Source organism: Phasianus colchicus, chromosome 3, assembly GCF_987193195.1.
Source record: "Phasianus colchicus chromosome 3, bPhaCol1.hap1.1, whole genome shotgun sequence".
Taxonomy (NCBI): Eukaryota; Metazoa; Chordata; class Aves; order Galliformes; family Phasianidae; genus Phasianus; species Phasianus colchicus.
Genome location: NC_143438.1, coordinates 83,856,038 through 83,876,674, shown reverse-complemented (window position 1 = coordinate 83,876,674; position 20,637 = coordinate 83,856,038). Strand labels below are relative to the sequence as shown.

The 20,637-nt window shown below is 45.0% G+C and overlaps 1 protein-coding gene across 12 annotated transcripts in view; it reads left to right on the top strand.

Annotated features, from left to right (window-relative positions):
- The first annotated feature begins 5,343 nt into the window (after window positions 1-5,343).
- Window positions 5,344-20,637, top strand: part of MTSS1 (MTSS I-BAR domain containing 1) — a 116,814-nt gene continuing 101,520 nt past the window's right edge. For 4 of the 12 annotated variants that reach the window (XM_031591200.2, XM_090137972.1, XM_090137969.1 and 1 more), the window contains exons 1-2: window positions 5,345-5,943; window positions 20,567-20,628. In XM_031591200.2, coding sequence (XP_031447060.2) covers window positions 5,872-5,943; window positions 20,567-20,628 — 134 coding nt within the window. In that variant the 5' untranslated portion in view covers window positions 5,345-5,871. Of the gene's footprint in view, window positions 5,944-20,566; window positions 20,629-20,637 lie in introns of all 12 variants that reach the window. The other 8 variants (XM_090137975.1, XM_090137971.1, XM_031591198.2 and 5 more) reach the window with 4 other exon arrangements.

Genomic DNA, 20,637 nt, shown 5'->3' with positions numbered 1-20,637 from the left:
TATCCTGAATGTATTATTTGGGTAAGTAGGCTAGATTTTTCTTTTTGTCTATCGCCTTTGCTTCACTGGAAGAGCTCCTCTTGTTTCTGATTCTTCTCTTCCTTTTTTTGAAGTATGCACACGCTGGCAGCTCTCAGCCTGATCTTACCTACCCAGGTGCTTTTGCCTGTGGAGTTTGCAGCAGAACTGGACTCACAGGGAAACATTCACCTCAAGATTTCTCTTCACTGACATCCCAGGTGTCTGGCTCTGTAAAACAGGATTAGTGTTCAAGTTGTTTTCATCAGAATTTCAAACAATAAACACAGCTAAATAGGAAGAAAAAAATATATTCAATACTTTTGTGGAGCTGGAAGTCTGCCTGTTGAAATATGTTGTGGTTTTTCTTTCTTTCTTTCTTTTTTTTTTTTTTTTTTTCAGAAGCATTGCTTTGTGAATGTAATGCTTGTTTTCAAAGCTGGATTTATGGACTGGTAAAATAATGTTCTCCTTTATAGGAGAAAGTGTTGCATAACGTTTCATATGACCACATCCCGAGGTGGTTCAGCCCGCTGTGCGTACTGATAAACACGGACAGCAGAGAGTTCAGGAATACTGACATACTGAAACATGCGGCTTCCTGAGAACTCTGATTTTATATCCTATCTAAAGACTAAAGCAAAAGGAGGACTGGCTGACAAAGGTTAGGGCTAATGCAGATGCAGGAGGTACAATACAGCAGGCAACTTTGGCATTTCTATGCAATTCCACTGAAGTCAAAGTTGATGTTGCTAAGAAGGGCACACAAACTGTTTGCAAAAATGACACCTATTATAGGCTTGATTTCTTCAGAGTGCTTAATATAAACATAAACTTTTTAAAAAAAACTCACTGCTTGTCTTCATGAGTGCACTGAGGAAATTTAATCCAAACAGCCAGAGCAGGGGCCCAGGGCCTTGTCCAGGTGGCTTTTGATCTCTAAGGAGGAGACCCTACAGCCTCTCTGGGCAACCTGTGCCAGTGTCCAGCCACCTGCATGGCACAGAAGTGCTTCCTGATGTTCAATGGGAATCTCGTGTGTTCCAGTTCGTGCTAATGCCTCTTGTCCTGTAAGAAGTTTAGGAGATGGCTGGAAGGACATGATAGACCTACACACCTTTACCGAACCTATCAGCCTGAGACAGCAAATATTAAGTTTTTAAACACATTCTGGGATGGTGACTCAACCACCTCCCTGGGGAGCCTATTCCAGTGCTTAGCAACCCTTTCTATAAGGAGTTTCCTGATATCCAAACTAAATCTACTCTGGCACAACTTGAGGCCACTTTCCCTTGTCCTGTCACTTGTCACCAGTGAGAAGAGACCAACCCTGCTCTCGCTGTCAGCACCTTTCAGATAATGGCAGAGAGCAATAAGTTCTCTCCTCAGCCTCCTTTTCCCCAGACTGAACAGCCCCAGTTCCTTCAGTCTCTCCTCGTAGGGCATATTCTCCAAGCCCTTCACAAGTCTTATTACCCTTCTTTGGACCTGCTCCAGCACCTCAGTGTCCCTTCTGTATTGAGATGTTAGTAAGAACATTTCAGCTTTCCACTATCAAAGAATAAAAACCCCACCGGTCTGTAATGTTCAAGCATGCATGCCCTGACTCTCATCTTTTGTTCCTTGTAAATAGAGACAGTTGTGGCATGGACTATTTTTTCCTATTTCTTGGGAAGGAGGGAAGAGGAAGATTGATATTAGTCCTTCAAAAATAAATGTTTCATCCCCAGTGTGCTCTGAATGAACTACATCCCAGGCTAGATTTTTTTTTTTTTTTCCCAGTGAAGACCTTATAGCTGAAAATGAGCCTGCATTGATATTTTGCTGCAGAGTTGTTGCCTGTAGGTAGGCTTTAGATGGAGCTGTTCTGTGCAAATCAATCCAGGCAAAGCAATAGCAGCTGCTATTTTGCCAGCAAGCAGAAATGTTTGCAGAGGTACCCACAGTACAGTAATGATGCTTGATATTTTAAAAACAATTTGGAATGTAAAAATAATCTGAATAAAGTTAGAGAAACAAAACATTATATTTCATGTTTTGAAACCAGAGATCATGAACAGAGATCATGGGGAGCTCCACAGCTCCGCAGCCACATGTATGAGTAGTGACTAACAAATCCTTTTTAGGATAATACAGATTTCTGACTAGTGGTAGGGAGGGCTTATTACTGCCTATTTGTAATGCCACTGGCATGGCATGCTCACATGGACTCCATTGGGTTTCCTCTATTTTCCCTCAATTCTTTTTCCCGTCCTTCTGGCTGCGTTGCCTGCCATCTTCCTTTTCCACTGCAGTAGGCACTAAGAAGTGGCCTCACCTGCTCGTACGAATAAAGCAGGATGGGATCCAGTGAGCACCTTGAGTGCTGAAGGAAATCATGCCAGGGTCTCAGCCCCATGGAAGCAGTTGGGCTCATTTTCCCGAATCCATAAAGAGGAAAAATACCATCGTCCTTCAAAATATAAATCACTACCATAAAGCCTCCAACAGGGACAGAATACCTGTTCCACGCAAAAAGTATACACTTGTTCTTCAAGCTTATGAACATATTTTAGGAAGGCTTCAGAACGAAAGATGTTGTGGAAAAATAATGAAGTATTATACTATTAATTTGCATCAATTTCTTAGAGAGATAATTCAATTAAATATTTCAGCCTTTAGCAACCAATTTTTTTTTTTTAATCGTATCTCTTTTTGAACTGTCAACCACTTGAAGGAACAGCCCTTGATTCTTTCTTGATTGTATGTAAGATGAGGCAATTTTTCCTTGGGGAATAACATTAGCTAAATTAGGAACACTGTAATTTAAAGGTGATTAAGTACCTTTTGTGATTGTTGTTCTATGACTTCAATCTGATAACACTTAAGTGCATGTGTAGTCTAGTTTTCTACAGGGCTGCTCACACCGAAGAACAAGTGGGCTTAAACCTTTGTTGGAACAGGACTTAAATGAGCACCACGGTTACATGTTCTTGTGCTACTAACAAATTTTAAGGCTGCCATTGGCTGGGGGGTTGCCAGAAAGGAGGAACTTAGCCTTCCCACTGTCAAGAAGCGGTGTTGGCATTTGCCCATGCAACAGGATATTGTACAGAATGTCATCGCTTGGAAATGAAACTATTCCCTGTAACGAGGGCTCCTGAGTACAGAAACAGCCTTTGACCGTAATGAAGTTTTGCAAATAATGCTTGCAGGAAGTGATTTGCTATAAATCAGTCAAGCAGATCCCAGAAATAAGAAGACAGATGGTGACCTGACCGTACTGCAACATCACCAGACTTCTTCTTACTCGCACTTTAAACAACTACTTGGGCTCGTGTCTCTAAAGAAAAATGCTCCCTCTCACAGCTGGCTGAAGCTGAATTGCCATCTTGTGGAAAATTCTATCGTAAGTGGCTAAAGGAAGAAGTCTGAATCTTCATTTACCGCTAAAGAAAAGTTTCAGTCATCAAGACCTTATTTTGATGGTTTTAAACCATATTCTCTTGCTGTTATGCCAGGAACAAGAATTTGAAAATATAAAATTAACACAATCAATAAGCGATACGTACAATGAAAATAATATTTGAAATGAAAATATATTGAAAGGAAGAAATAAAATTCTTCTATTTGTGATGCTCCAGCTTGATTTCTTGTCCTATGAAGGTTCAGTTTGTTGAAGTCCCAATGGTTTATTTTTTCTGGAACCAGCACATTCCGACAGACCCCTTCCACTGCGGAGCTCTCCACACTACAGAGATGTTCTGGTCAGCAATTCAAGTTACAGTGGTTTTTGCAAATTTGCAAGGGAAAAACAATTCCCTTACATCGTGTGCCAGATTCTCCTGTTACAATTTATTGAAGCTTGAAATGCTTGCTTCATTTTTCTATTGCATACCTGCTTGCTGTTTCATCACTCTATGAAGATTTGTTGCCGAGCACAGAGCAGCCAACACTGATTTATTAACTGAAGCACTAATGCACTCCTTGAGAAACAACCTTTTCTTTACAGAAGGGGATTTCTCTCCATCCTGTCCCATACGCACCGTGCGTTCTGCAGCCTGTCAGCCCTTTGCACTGGAAATCCTGTCTGCTATTTTTCATCACTGCTAAATTAACACACAGATTGTAACCCATTCTGTGCATGTGCCTAAATCCAGGCTGACGTGAAGCAAAATCCGATGGTGTTCTGCACTGGTTACTCTCAGGTAAGGATTAAATAGGTGGTATGTAATACTGATAGTAATTGATAAATAGTTTTAATATCTTTTTAATTGCAATACTCAAATTTGTAAATTGCCACCTCAGTTACTGGTTGTGCATAAACCTACTTGTGTAAGTATAGGCAGAGATAAAAATAACACAAACACGTAAAGACCACTGAGTCATAGGATCACAGAATGGCTTGGGCTGAAGGAACATCAAAGCCCACCCAGACCCAACCCCTGCCATGGGCAGGGCTGCATCCCACCAGACCAGGCAGCCCAGGGCCCCGTCCAACCTGGCCCTGAGTGCCTCCAGGGATGGGGCACCCACAGCTTCTTTTGGGTCCCTTCCATCTTGGGATAATCCATGATTCTATGATTAATTTCAGAGCTCAGAAGTGGCACGGCTCTGCGTATGTAGTTGTATGCCTCCAGTTCCATTAAACAAAGTACACTCACCCATGTTTGCAGGCCATAAGCCTCTGTGTGTCTATAGAGAATTTTAACCTCAGTGTTTTCTAGAGCTGGGGAAGCAGCATTGAGCATTTCCTCATGTCTTCGCTAAGGATGTTCAGCTGCCATTTGGGGTGGGCCAGCACAGAGCCAGGAGTTGGACTCTATCATTATGGGTCGCTTCCAACCCAGGGCACACTGTGATTCTATATTTGGGAAATATTACTTTTCTGAAAGAGTGGTCAGGCGCTGGAATGGGCTGCCCAGGGAGGTGGTGGAGTCACCGACCCTGGAGGTGTTCAAGGAACGTTTGGATTTTGTGCTGAGGGACGTGGTTTAGTGAGAGCTATTGGTGATAGGTGGATGGTTGGACTGGATGATCTTGTAGGTCTTTTGGTTCCTGTGATTCTGTGATTCCAGCCCAGGTAGGCCGAAGTGGGCAGCCCACTTGACATTTTTCACCTAAAACAACGTAACTTAGTGCAACTGCACCGAGTAACAGCAGGGAAGCATTCCTTCCTGCAGCGCTCGAGCCAGCCGGAGGTACCCGTGCACACGGCGCACATCCCCCCGGCAGCGGGACGCGAACCCGCGGTAGCAGCGGTGCCCGCGGCAGGCAGGTCGGGCCGAGCCGCTGACGCAGCGGGGCGGGGTCGGGCTGCGGAGCGGCAGCGGCGGGAGGAGGAGGACAAGGAGGAGGAGGAGGGTTCGGGCGGATCCGCCGCCGGAGAGCGGCGGGCGTTGTGGAGCGGGCGGGCAGCGGATCGGGGCTGCAGCCTTCTCCCTGTTTGGCGCTGCGCTGCGAACTTTCGGGCGCAGCACGCGGTCCCGTCTCTTCCTATACATAACCGAATCGGTCGTTTTTATCGTTCTGCGCGGCTCCTCCAGCGCCCGCCGGTCCCACAGCGATGGGCTGCGGTGCTGCCCGTGGGCGGGAGGGCAGCGCGGCGCGGAGCCGCACGGAGCTCCGCAGCGGAGCCGCGCGCTGTGCGTAGCGCCTTCCGCGCTCCTTCCTTTTTTTATTTTTTTCCTCCCCTTATTTTTACATTTTTAGAGGTAATCGTTTTGAGGCGGAGACGAGCTGAGGTGGTTTTTGCCCGTCTGTCCTCGTGTCTGGGTGTTCCGTGAGGTGGGAGCGGGGGTCTCGTTTCTCCGTAGCCGAGCAGCGGAGCCGCAGCAGCGTGCGCGTCCTCCTCCCGACTGCCGGGCGAGGAAAATGGAGGCGGTGATCGAGAAGGAATGTAGCGCGCTCGGAGGGCTCTTCCAGACCATCATCAGCGACATGAAGGTAAGGGCCGGGGCGGCCAGGTGAGCCCGCGGCACTGCCCGGGGAAGCGCACGGCAGCGGGGAGCTGCGCGGGGCTCGGGCGGCCCCGGGACGCGGCTCCCTCCCTGCGTGCCTCCCTCCATCCCGCGGCACGCTGTTATCTTGCAGCAGGGGCAGCGTTTTCCGAACCTGTCAGTTTTTTGTTTTTTGGTTGTTTTTTTTTTTTTTCCTTATGTGTGTTTTTCTCTTTCCCTCCTCCACCTTCTGTTCCTTTTCGTTATTATTTCTTATTATATTTTTGGTGCTGCTGGCCCCCAGAATGAAGGCAGCGAGGCGGGTGCCAGCCCTGGGTGGGGCTGGGAGGGCACGGAGGGATTCCCGATGAGCGCAGTGTAAGGGAACCTCAGCTTGGAGATGCTCCGAAGTTGGCTGTGGCTCCGTTGCCTCTCGGTGTGCTCTGTGGTGTTATTTTCTAGAATCGGAGCATGGCTTGTGCTGGAGGGGACCATAGAGATCACCTATTTCCAACTCCCCGTGTATGCACATGGAGGGGCTGATTGCTGCTTTCTGTGTGTGCGTGCAATGCACTGAATTCCCCCATTTCTCCCACCGTATACACAGACCTTGCACCCAAAGGGTCCCTTGGAGAACAGCTCCGAATCCACCCCTGGCATCTGTGCAAGCTTCCCTTCTGCCTCCCACCCTTTGCTGGTGGAAATGAATAGTGTGGAAGGAGACCCACGCTGTGCCAGCCCCATACTGCAGAATAGTGCAGCGTTCCCTCAGACAAGGGCAGGCTGTTTGCCTGCAGGCCCGTCTGCAAAGGACACAAGATCTGCAGAACCAGAGGGATGGGTGCACCTATGGGTGCTTGAGTGGGTGCAGGGCATCCTTACCCTAAAGCTAAACGAGGCTGGCTCCTGGACGGAGCCTTGGCATGGGTGAATGGCTTCCAGTATATTTGGGAGGAGGAGAAGCTGCTTGCGTTTTTTTGGCAAGGGTTCAGGTGCACTTTCCTCAGAACAGATCCTGGGAGACGTTTAATTAAAGCGTGGCTCGTAGAGAGCTGGCGGATTGCGGGGAGGAGGAGGAGGTGTGCGTGCATCTGACAAGACAATGCAGCAGTCCTGCAGCCGTGCTGCCCGTGGCCCCGGTGCTTCTTCATAGCAGCTCCACTTAACGTGAATCCGCAAACCCCACCCTGGACAGGGAACAGTCACAAATCCTGGGATCGGGTGGAGTGGGCTTTGCAGGGGACGTACAGGAGACTGCTGTTCTGACCTCCAGTCTGAGGCGCGGTGACAGTGTTTGTTCCCTGCTTTCCACGAGCAATGCACTTTTGATTTTTCATGCTCTTAAGCAAATACACATTGGCTCTGTCGATTTATTTTTTGCGTGCACTGTTACTTGCATGGGAATGAAAGCTGTTTCTCAGAAACATGTTGACATGAGCGTATGGAGATGTGCACAGGTGTGAATTTTTATTTTAATCCACCATAGCAGTGGAACCTGTTTGGTGAACTGGGAATTACTGGGGAGGAAGGTTTGGGAAAAATCACAGCGTGGTAGTTGGTGCAATTAAAGAATCTGTTCGTTATTTAGCATGAGTCGAACAAACAGTTTGTACCTGAGCTTTAATTCAGTGAGATGCTGTAAGGCTCATTGTGAATTGTGTGCAAAGAATCGTGACACTTTCCTGGAGGGGAAAAAAAAAAAAAAGCAGCTATTTTTGACAGCGAACCAGAACGTTGCAGCTAATCATACCTTCGGTAGTAAAGTGGAAATTAGCATTTTAAGTGCTGCTTCATGCAGTCGGGTCTGTGTGGGCAGGCTTCTGGCAGAACCTTGGAGATGTTGCGTGGGAGTCTGCCCACGCACTCCCAATGCACATCTATGCCTATTTCTCATTATAGACAGAGATCAAGGCCCCAAATGCCCTGCAGTGCTGAGGGATTTGCTGCAGCATCCGCCTTTTTTAACTAAATAATTTGCAGGTTCTTTTTATCGTGTGTATTGCTCTGCCTTCATCTTTGCTGCGAAGACAGCGGGGTTAATCAGCACCATAGTGAGGGCGCTCTGAAGTTGTGCCAGTGGCTGCAGATAGGTGGTGCAGCCAAGGTGATGAGCACATGGTGCGTATGGACTGACTTTTAATTTTTGTCTTTGTTCACACTGATAGCGAGCTAGCTCAGGTGTACTCGGGGTTAATTCCGAGCTCTCCTTGATGTCAACGAGGTTACAGAAACGGGAAGTGTAATCCCGAGTAATGTGATTGCTCGCGTCCATTTGTCTCAGCACTGTGTTAACTTTCAAAGTTAATGAGGCCTCTGCAGGCCAATGTGACTGATGTGTCACATTTTTTTATAGCAAGTTTATCTCGTGTTGGCTGAGTTATCTGCCTTTAATGTTTTCTCCAGAAACTCCGTTTTTTTTCTCAGTCCTCTGCCAAAAACAGTTTTGTCATTAATGCTCAACCAAACAAGCTCCAGATTAATAATGAGCAAAGCTATGTCACTTTGAGAACATTAAGTTAAGCATAACAAGTAAACATAACGAATAAAACAGGTGTAACAAATAATGTAAATGTCTCACGCAGCATTTTAATGCCCATAAGATGGGTTGGAAGGGGCCTCTGAGCTCACCCAGCCTCAACCCTTGCCATGAGCTGGTTGCCCCCCACCAGCTCAGGCTGCCCAGGGCCCATCCAGCCTGGTCCTGAGCAGGGATGGGGCACCCACAACTCTGAACAGCTGTGCCAGTGCCTCAGCACTGTGAGTGAAGAATTTCCTCCTATTATCTTACCTAATGTGTGGAACTTCAGTATTGTAACACAGGGAATCCATGTTTTCCATACAAAATGAGGGTCATGTTTGTTGAGTAGTACGTAAACATACGTGGTAATGGAACTGGTTGTAGAAGGTCTACAGTGGGAATTGTACTCAGCCATTGTGTTTGAGAACTCGGTTCTTGCATTTCAAGGTCAGATTAAAGAATTCTAAAATAGGAAAATCCTGCCCATCCCATCCCTACGTTTTTTGTCCATTGTCACAGCCTTGGCGTGTCCTATGATGCGTCACTGAGTATGTGGCACTTGGAATTTGTCGTGCTCTTATGTATGATCTCTTTCAAAGTGATGGAAGTTTATACAAGAGAAAATAAAGCATGCATGACCCCTCAGAGGAGTAGTTCTGTGCGCAGCATTCAAGTGCTGTGCCGTTTCTCTTTGAACGCAACATACTTTCTGGGGCTCCCCGTGGGAAGAGAGCATTTGATCTGGATGGTTTGTAACTCATTTCTGGCAATTGAGAAATGAGATGCTGTAATGTGCAGTTAATTTCAATATTTCTTGTAGTGCAAAGCAAATCTCTGCAGATAATTTTTGGGAGGGCCTGTTGCATATGGGTTTCAAAAGATGTTGTCTTCTCATGCAGAGAGCATTCTCTTTAATGCTACTTTTCGTTATGAGTCCTAATTTTATGTTTCTTTTAATCACAATGTTCTCTCTTAATGGAAAAGGGAGAACAAGAAAAGACTGAAATCAGCAGTGTTTATAGCTTATTGCTTGATGTTGTTTCTTCTCCTTTCACATGTTCTTCATTTGTCTTCTCTCTGTTGCCAGCAGGTGTTTTGGTAGGCAGGACTTGCAGCACCCAAAACCATGGGGTAGGCATGGGGGGGAAGGCAGATGGGGTGGTTGAACTGATGCTGATTGTCCATGACTTCAGTTATACTGAGAGAGTGTACTGAATTCTGTGATTCTGGTGAGGCTCAGTCACCTCTCCATATGTGGTGGGAGTGCAGCTGTGAGGAGCACTGTAAACTGTGAAGAAAATAAGAAGGTTCCAGAGGAAGAGTAGAATTTTAGAAAATTTCAGATTTTTTTTTCAAGTGTATGTGTTTTATTTGTGATCTTCTTAGCTGAAATCTGAATGAAAACAGCATTTTGCTTTTGGCAGCAGCTTCTACTTTCGTGCTTTAAAAGAAGTGACCCTTCCCCTTCCCCCCAGTGAAACTCTGGGGTGGGAAGGCAGCATCCCTTTGCCTTCAGCCACACAAAGCTCCTGCCCTTGTTTTCCACCAGAGGAGAAAGAAGTGAGCATATGGGAATGAGAAATATTTATGGTTTTTTTTTGTTTTTTTGTTTTTTTCCCGGCCTCTTATCTGCGATTAGGATGTGACTGGTGAGAAGCAGCATTTTAATCTTGCTTTTTGTGGAAGATGCAGCCGGGGGTGGTCACACTGAGGATTAAGAACCATTTGTTAAGTAGGCATGGTTTGCTTGCGAGGGTTGGATGGCCTTGTGCTGCTCACATCAATAATATAAACTGAGTCAAAAAAATATTTGCTGGAACAGATAGAAAGGCTGAGGCGGTGCCTGTGACAAGTGCAGCTGTGGGCCCTCTGCATCTGTGTCAGTCCGAGGGGCAGCCTGTCTGTACGGGCAGTCTGTAAAGCTGCTGCCATTGATGCGGAGTGATTTGACAGCGCTGCAGCTGTGCTGTATTTGAAGCCTGGTTTCTCTGCAGAGCTGAGGAATGTTCAGTTCAATGACTTTAAGGTCTAGTTTCAGTCCAGCTGTTGGGGATGGTAATTGTTCTAAGGAGAACAGAAAAAGTGGAATGTGCCATGTGCAGGTGGGGCTGGGAGGGAAACCCTCAGTTGTGCCATTGCTGCATGTGCTTTGTGGCACTGGCACATCCCTGGCATGACAATCTTTAGGGCAGCCTAATTCTATTTCAAACTCAGAAAATGGTCATTTCTCCCTTTTCCCAAAAAGCGTGACGAGTTAATTTCCCCTCTATGCAGCTGCAGCTTTTTCTCCCCATTTTCTTGTTCTTAGAGGTTCCACCAGAATGGCACATTGTCCTGAGCCTGTCGCTCTGATTTCTTACCATTTGCACTGATTTCCTACCCCACTGTCTTTCTCGCCTTTCTGAAGCAGCTGCAGCATCATTCTGTAAACATCTCTATGGGGGAGGCAGCGGCGTGGAGGGATGGCTGAAAGAATGCTGATGCAGGAGGGCACTGCTGCACACCCGCTTCAATGCTAGGGCTCAGACAGGATGGCATAGCTGGGAACATACTTGTAAAACATTTATTATTACTAGGGACACATTCTTGGTCTGCATATGCCTGTGTAAGTGCTAGCAATTCATACAGCTGCCGAACGTTCGCTGCATAAATGTGTCCAATGTGGGCTTGTTCTGGGGCAGGGATTTTTAATGCCTTTTAGAAGGAGTACTTTAGGACCTGCTGGCATGCCAAGGGCTGTGTGATAGAGGTTGTCGTGCTGGAAGCGTGGAAGGACTTGTGCAGTACTGCATGAATCACAATTGAACAAATGTTGGAGGACAAGAAGTCTGTAATTACAGACTCAGCACTGGTTAATGCCTAACCAAAGGTGATAGTTGGAGAGTTTCCTGCTTCCTTCCTCAGTTTTGTGCATATTGCATTGTAAAAAAAAAAAAGTACACCACTACCTCCTTTCATTTTTTTTGTGATGTGTTTTTCAAGATATAGAAGTTGGTGTACTTCTGAGATACAGCTTTAAGTTTCATGGTCTGCGCATGTGTAACCTTGAAGTTGAGCAGAAAGTGCTCAATGACTTTGAGCAGCAGGATAGGATCTGTAGCTGAAGAAGTGTGTAGGTCTGCTTCAGAGCACATTAAGATGGGTGGGTGCTAGGGGGCATCTGTCTCTACAAGTGTTGGTTTTCCAGCTCCAAATGATGTCTGTCTTGGTGCTGTAAGATGTTGAGTGCTGCCCCAATTCACTGCTATCACTGCTGACCTTTAAGGAAGGTAATTGAGTTCTTCCTGCTGAGCTGTGAGGTAGCCTGACTGCTAAGATGTTTGCAAGACAGGAGACAAAATGTCTGGTAGCCTTGTGGTTAGACCATGGCAGTTTTCATCTTCAAAGTGCTCTGGAAGCGTGTGACTTAGCTCCCAAAGAATGGCTTCCATTTTAGAGAGAGTCTGCAGGTTCCTTGACTACTACTCTTTTCCCCTAGGACAAGAAGAAATTGAGTGCATGTGGAGCACTGAGTTAATGAGGGGATGTTTTTATAAGCTCCTTGTGTGAAACACATATTGCTATGCACATCCACACCACACACACCATTTATCTTCGTTGCTGCTGTTTCCCCTGTGATAACCCAGTGTTTGCAGGCAGAACAGATGACTTCTACAAATGAATGATCAGCTCTCAACACAAGTTGAGTTCTTCTGTAACTGAAATTAAGGGCTGTCTGTTTCTTAGTGGAGAGGTATGACTGGAGCATCTTAACCACGGGGTGATAGAAATAGAGAGTGAAGAATCTGGCAATGTCTGGTGAACATGAACTCTGTGGTTTTTTGCAGTTCTAGTCAGTGAACATAAAATGTACAAACAGCATTTAAGAGATCACCTTGGATGTTTTTAAAAAGTACTCTTACAAACCTGTGAATGCTGGTTCTGTTGATGTTCACAACACTAGTGACAAGCATGTACCTAGAGACAGCCAGTTCGTGGTATAAAAAGGTTCACTATGTGTGGATGCATGTCAGTATCTGTTGTCAGAATACTGATGTTTGTTGGGTCCTGGAGATTGTTTTGATTGCTGGTGTGATAGCAGTTGTGCTGAGATTGAGCAGTGAGTGCTCAGAAATGAGGGTTTCTCCTGCTTCATGGGAGAGCTGGGAAGAGGTGATGAAAGCCCATCCGTGATGGTGTTACCAGCACAGGGTTGTTGGCTCTGCTGTGAGACTGTCCTGTGTAGGCATTAACTTGAATGAATTAATGCTTCTTGATGTTTTAATTACCTTAGTTTTGATCCAGCTGAAATATTGTGGGTTTAGAAAATAGCTGCCCAGTGTGCGCAGTGGCCGCTTAATGATTCAGTGGATGAAAGGCAGTATTGATGAGTCTCTGAGGAGAGATCTGCTATTCAGGCTCACAAACTTGTTTAGACCTGCAGGGAAGAGTGTAGAACTAAATGCTTCCTCTGGAAGACTATTTAATGTCTAGCTCTTTTAATGCAGCATGGGACATAAGGTTCTCCTCTAGAAGCTGTGCCTGGTTGGTTGTTTTTTCCCTACTCTTGTGAATAACCTCCTGTGTTTAGAGAGGAAGAGACCATATGTTTATGTATGATATATTTTCTTACAGTGTGAGTATAACTTTTTTATTTGCTAATTACCCAATCTAACTTGGATTAAACTCTGATGTGTTTGCTTTGGAGCTGGGTTTCTTCATCTTACAAATTGTGCAAGTGGGCTGCAGATGGCTTAGATTTGTTGTAGTCCTTATAGACGTAGTGAAGAGGCACACAAGAGGCTAGCCAGGATGCGATGTTGCAGTTGTGGGGGATGAGTTTGGAGGACTCCTCCTGGTGCTCCAGACTGAAGTCAAACCATGGGCAATGGTGCCCCTTTAAATATGGGCTAGTGGGGTGCAGGTTTTGTCTCCGTGATACCTAGAACAAATCTGTAGTAGGCAGGTTTTTTTTAATACCACATGAGATTTCTTCAATACTGTATTGTTGCATAATCTGCAGTGTTGTGGCAATGTAGAGCTTGGCATGTTCATTATACTGAGCACCCTGATGAAAACTCATTTCCAGCCCCTGCCCATTCCCTGAACAAGTGGCAGAGATAATAGAAACGGAGGCATGGAGACAAGACTTATTTTAATTGCCTCTGCTTTCAGTTCCTGGAGGGTAGTTACAGGTTAAACATTGTAATCTGATCTTTGATGTGCTTTTACTTTCACTTGCATGTGCTATAACCTCTCAGACACCACGTTTGTACCTGTATCCTCCCTTCCTCCAGTCAGTAATGCACGTGTTTGGCGTGCATTATGAAATCTGTGAAATTCATGCCATCTGCTGTTGCTGACATTCCATTCCTGGCCCAGCAAGTGCTCTGCACACATCAAGAGCTCCCCTTGCTGCTAGAAGTTCCCCTGTGCATGGCAGTATCTTTAGCTTAGAAAGACAAAAGGGACTTCCCAGACTTGCAGCCCCTTTTCTTGCATTGTTGGAGCACTCAGTTTTCCTCTGCATGAGTTTGTTGCTCTTTCATAAAGAGTTCCTAGAATAGAAGCTCCATGCCCTTCCTGAGTTGCCTGTCTCACTGGTCTTAAAGCTGGAGGAACTGTCCAACCTAGAGCATCTCTGCTGCAAGTACGACTGGTTGTTTTTGTCCTTCCCACCGGAAAACAGCCAGTGGATGTCATCAGGCAGTGGGCTGCTCTTGAAGTCAGTACTGGGGCTTTGCTGGCTCAGTTCTGGTTTTGAATTTGAGGTGTATCTGAAATGAGATAAATGAAAGAAAAGTACTCTTGGTATAGGTTTTGTGTGCACCACTGCATCTTCATCTCATTATTCATGAAGAATGAAATCACTCTCACCAGCAAAATTCAGGTTTCATTTTGTTGGAAGATTGAGGCTGTTTTGGTGAATGGTTGGAAAATAGATATAGTTCAAAAAGCTTCATAAGACAAGCTCTTGAATTGCTTATTTTTTGACCTAAAAAGAGGAAAAGCCTGCAAGAAGAAATTTTTTGGATAGGGAAGAGTCATTAGGAACTTCATGTAAAGTGATGTTAAAGCTCATCTCACCTGTGTCTTGCAAGAGCTTTTGTAGCTTATTAAAGGACTATGCAGTCTTATCTGTCTGGCTTGGCTGAATGTGTGAGCTGTGCATAGAAATGTGGTAGCACTGGGTAGTGCTCTGTAACCTTTGCACTTGTGCCTGGCCAAGCTGCCTCTTCCATGGATGACTGCTAATTCTTTAAGAAGAGAGGAAAAACTTCCAGTGCCAGATGTTAGCTGGATGGGGAAGCTGATTGTCAGCCACTGCATCTTTCTATATACCGAGACATCTGTGGCTGGAACCCTTTTTTCAGATTGTCATTGTTTTCCTGCACCTTTCATCTCTAGTTTTTCCTGTTTTTCCATGTTGAAGGATCCCTGGAAAAATGATAGCTTCTGTGTGCAAACCACACTTAATTATGCAGGCCATTTTTTGAATGTAACATCTGTGACCACATGCTGTCTAGCACAGTAAAGTTTCTCTGCTACTTGAAGGTAGCGTAGTGAATTACACAGACATGAAACATTTGTAGTAATCCTTGTAATTCTGATATCTGATAAAACTATATAGTAAATCCCTCGCTCTAGGCATCATTTACTTTGGTTGGGAGGTTGGGAGGTCTGGTGCAATACCAAAGTTACAGTTTTTGTTCCAGAGGTAGACATTTGGATGTGTTACTGGGGTGTGAAGCTGGGTAATAGCACTGTGTGTTTGGGACTCAGCCTCTTGGCAGGTCGTGGCTGAATGTCTATATTGAGGTGGAGAAGGCCTAACTCCTGTAGCTTGAGCAGTGCTTTTTTGTCCTCCTTATTGAAGTCTGCAGAGAGTCGTTCCGTACTCTTCTGGAAGGCATGCAGCTCTTGCTTTGATAACCTGTGAGATAAAACCAGGGCATTGCCCGGCAGTTCCCTTTCTCTCCTACCTTTTTAGCTGGAACAACCAAAATTAGATTCTCAATTTGCCGTACTGTAGAACAGCTCTGTCTCTCTCCCCGCACCCTGAAAGTTGAGATGAGTTGTTGCTGTGAACAAGATACTGAACTGTTTCTGTTGCCTTTGTAGTCAGCATCCCAGCAAGAGCTGATAATACGGTTGAAAAGTCTTTCTGATAAATGAAAGCTGTTAACACAGTCAAGGGTTTTTTGAAAGACGAGGTGCATTTTGTCTTTGGGATCTGGAGAGCCTGGAAATAAATTATTAAAGGAAATGTCTTTTCACCTCATGGAGAAAAGGAGAGGCATTGTAACTTGCTGGCAAAAGGTATGACAGAACGGATTTTTACTGTCAAGACTGCTGATAATCAAGTTGTAATCTTAAATTAAAAAAAAAAAACAACAACAATCTGGATTCTTGTACTTGTCATTAGATGCAATCGATAACAGTTTTGGAAAAATTGGATCCTTTGCTGCAAGCTGTATCAAGAAATCCCTGATCTTCTCTTCTGGAATTCTCCTATTGGAGGACTGCTGGCTTGAAAGGAAGAGAAAAACTTTAGTAAAGGTCTTGTAGAAATGTCTAGGGTGGCTCTACTGGTGGTTCCCCGCTCCCCTCAAAAAACAAAAGATTCTTCATCTGTTCTGAATATAAGTGCTCCTGTGGCTACCTGCTAGTAGGAGGTGATCAAATCATGGAAGGGGCTGGGTTGGAAGGGGCCTTTACAGAATCCTCTGTGCCCTTCCCTGGTGTGGTGTACGGGCCTTGGCCAGCTATTGGGTGCTCACCCACTCCTGCTTCTCCTCAACAGGAATGGGGAAATGCTCATGAGTTGAGATAAAGATAAGGAGATCACTTCAAAATTCTGTCAGGCAATACACGTTCATCTGGGAAGATTAAATCTGTCACCAACTAAAATAGACTTGAATGGTGAGAAAGAATGGGGAAAAATTCAAACATCTTTTGCCCATTTTCCCTCCACAACCCCTTCAGGAACACCCGTGGCCACAGCTCCTTCAGGAAACGACCTGCTGTTGTGGCATGGGTCCTCCCCAGGCTGTAGGGTGGAGATGGGCTCTGCAGCACCTGGGACCCCTCTGCTGCTTTGCTTTGCCTGGGGCCTTCTCCTTGCCCTGTGCCTGCTCTGCCCATGCTGAAATCTGTTTTCCCCAAGGTGCTGCAGGCCTAACGGCTGGACTCAGTGCAGTGAGGCTGTTGGAGCCTGGTATGTCGGGCAGGTGCTTCCCGCCTTAGCCTGGTACCTCTCAATACTAGTTGTGCACATCCCTAAGGGAAAGCTATTCCGCATCCCTAATTGGGAAGTGGCAAAGTAGGTGACAGGCGTGAGGCACCATCTTGTTTGTCAGCCTGGAGGCAGAAGGGCAGTGCCCTGTCTGGTGGAGATCAGCTGGAGCGTGGCTGGACCCTGGCATCAGGTGACTAATCACTTGTAAACCGACTCATTAAGCAATAAGATGCGATAATGGGATGTTATGGCTTACCAGTGACAGCCTCAAGCTGAAGTTAAGGTGTGTGCAGGGGCTTGGGGGGGCTTTCGTACCTCGGACAAAAGCATTATGGTGCCAGAGTGTTGGATCTGAGACAGCTGAAGAAGAAAAAACAATTAGGCACAAGTGTATTTTGGGGAGATAGGCCCTGAATCAAGCCGTTAATGGTTTTCAAGACCATTTAAACGAACCTGGATTGTAACAGATTTCTATTTTAACCTGTGAGGAGCTAAAATGAGGATTTGTGACCCAGATGCTTACAGCTCTTCTCACGAGCTTCTCTGAGGAGGGCTGTGAGGAAAGGCATCCCGCTGCTCGTATGGGTACTGCCAGCACCCGAGCCTGATGTTAAAGGGGGAACATTGATTTCCTTTATCAACCATTTGAAATTGGAAATTGCAGAAGGAGCTGAGGGAAACGCAGTATTTAAAAATACTGTTTTAATACTCTTCCAGAATTGGCTTTACAGTAAAAAAGAACTTAATAGACAGACAGTGAATTCTTCCTACTGCTTCTTGGTGTTTAAATTAAGAAAGTAATGCGTGTTGAATTGAGGATTAAGTTTCATGGCTATTCGGTATGTGGTTTCTGCCACTACTGTATTTCTCCTGATGGGCACTTCGATGAAAGCAAGAGCTGTAATTCCAAACGAGGATGGAACGGAGGAGGCACGTGGAGAGATTATGGAGAAGGAGCTGCTCTTAGGGTACCGGAGACCTGCCTGTTCTTCAAAAAATTACTGAACTACTGTGTTCTCATGGTTTGTCCCAGCAAGCATTGTTCCCCAGGCGCTGGAGGTGGGGTAAAACCCCTCATATTAGGACTGGCAAAGTGGCAGGTGTCATGCACTTCGGCCTTAGCTGGGATCAGAAGGGTTTGGGTTCAGCACGGGTATGGTGGTGGAGGTGCTTTCTGGGCAGGACAATAGGATTTGTGTGCAATGTTTGAGTTACACTTTACTGAGAGATGAATGTGCTGATTCAGCTGCAGAAGGGAAAGGCAAATAACAAATTCTATTGGAGCACAAACAAAATACACTGCTGTTTTCTTCTGCCTAAAAAGAGGTAAGGTGCTCTTACACCAGTGTAGAAGTGCCTAGGTGAAGAGATTACATTGCAATAACATACATAATGTATATTTTTAACCAAACCAATTTAGCAACTGATGTAAGTGGGTTGTTAAAGTTAATTAAGTAGTTGTGATTTAGAGAAAATCACTTTTAAAGACAAAGAATAAATAGCTATGGAAATGCTCAGTGAATGTTCTGACTTTGCTTTCTTTGTGGCCAGCATGCAAAAAAAAAAAAAAAAAAAAGAAGAAATAAAGGTGTTTTCTTCCTGAGCTATGTTTTGATAGGACTGTCTTAAGCTTCCCCACAGCGTCAGGTTGGTGTCAATCTCCTGCCTGCCATTAGGCACAGTTAGCAGGATAATACATCACCGAGATGGAAACATAATCAGGCTGCTTTGGTATCCTCTGTTTGTCAGCTTGCGTTTTGCTCAAGAATCCAGTAAAGCCCTGGGCCCTGCTGCTAATTGTCAGGGCTTTCAAGGCTCCTGGCGTAGCCATGCATAATGCATATATGGCATGCGGGCAACCTCCGAAATGCAGCTACTGCAGAGAGAGATGGCGTTCAGTGCAGAGGATTTTAGCAAAACTAATAGGTTTAAGGAAATGGATTTTTCCCCCCCCCCTCAAATAAGTGGGTTTCATTTTTAAATGCCTGGCAATTTTTGCACAGCACAAAGCTCTTTTATTCTAGGTTTTGCCACCCTGATAATGGATGTCGTCTTTCTTGCTTTCTCCCTTTCCCACTTGCTCCGTTGTGCGTAGATATAATGAGGTTTTATGACCGCCTGGTGTACATTGCTCACAGGAAAAAAATGCACGCACACACACAAAAAAACACTAAAAAAGCAAACACAATACTTAGTGAAGAATACTGAGAATAGCTGCTTAGTACCTGAGACACTTATGGTAGGGTCTGTCTTGGTACCACTATGGTAGGGTGCTGCCAAGCCCCTCTGCTGACTGAGCTTCGCTGTGCAGTGTCTGTATGGTAGATGCATGCACCACGTCTATGCAAAGACATCTCATTTTTCAAAATATGATTAGTAGAGAATGTTAAATTGTGACTGATGAACCAAGGCCATTGTCCAAGGGAAGACTTTGGTTTTAACCCTTGGTTTAATTTTAGTCGTTTTGGCCATGGTATGTGAATGTCTGGGAGCTGTCTCACCAGGGTGCACCAAGGAGCTTGAATTGGGTTGGCTGCTTTTGGGGAAGGAATTGTCTCTGCCCCAAAGAAGATGAGATGTTGTGGCCTCTTGTGGTAGAGCAAGAAAAGGTTTGGATCTGGGCTTTATTGCATTGGTGCTCTGCTTACATCTTTAGTAAAGGAAGCATGAAATTTTTTTTTTTTTTTTTCCTCACTAGACACCAATCTAGGGGATGTTTTGAGGTTTCTTTCTGCCACTGATTTTGCTGTTAACAGAAAATTTGCACTTGTTCTGCAGGGAGCAAGTTAACATTAGTTTGGTCTAAAAAGGATGGTAGTTTTCCATAAAAAAAAAAAAAAAAAATTGCTGATTTTTAACTTGTAAGAACACTTGGATTTGCAGCTCTTAATGTGGACTCCTACCATACTTTAAAAAAAATAGGGAGAAGTTCACAGGAAACTCCAAGAGGAATTAAACCTTAAAAACTTTGCATATGGTTGCTCAGTGGTGTACTGCTTTACCAGCATCAGTTGAGAAGGCAGCTCCAAGGTCAGTGGGGCTGTTCATAAGAAATCCTGCAGCTGTTGAGAATGATTGCCTTTGGGCTACTCTACGTTTTGTGTTACTTTGAGACAGTTTAAGGTGGTCTCTTGGGCAACTTAGACCTTAATTAAAAAATAAAATACTTTGCAAGAAGAGAATGGGAAACTGGGAATTGTGCAGGGAGTCCATACACAGAAAAATGCAACTGGAATTCTGTTATTAGTTTTGGGAGATTCGCTGTACATGTTACTGCAGTATCCCAGCACCCCACTTCTCCTAGGTTTGTCTTCACTGTTTTCATACAAAGTGAAGAGTTTCTTCAGTTGAAATCCCATTTCCTCCCCAGTGTTTTTGCTTGGCATGTCTATCAAGCCTCCTCCCAGGACCTGGTGTTTCATCTGAATTCAGAACCAGATGGAGTGTCATAGAATCATAGAATGGTTTGGGTTGGAAGGAACCTTTAAGATCATCTAACTCCAACCCTCTCCTGTAGACAGGGACACCTCCCTCTAAACCCATCCAGCCTGGCCTTGAATGCTTCCAGGGAGGGGGCATCCACAGCCTCACTGGGCAACCTTTCCAGTGTCTCACTACCTTCACAGTAAAGAATTTGTTTCTGATATCTACATCTACCCTCCTCCAGTTTAAAACCATTTCCCCTTGGCATGTAGCTACATGCTATCTGTTTACCAGTGTTAAAGAATGTGACAGACCACTTACTGGGAAAATATATTTTGGTGTTTGAGAATAAAGATTCAATAAAGTCATCATTGCAGCTTCTAGTTTCAGTTGAACTTGAAATCCGCAGTATCGAAAACATTATGTTCAAACTAAGTATTCATTATTGTATTTTCTTTTCTCCTCTTGCAGGGAAGTTACCCAGTGTGGGAAGATTTTATAAATAAAGCTGGGAAATTGCAGTCTCAGCTTCGGTAAGTCAA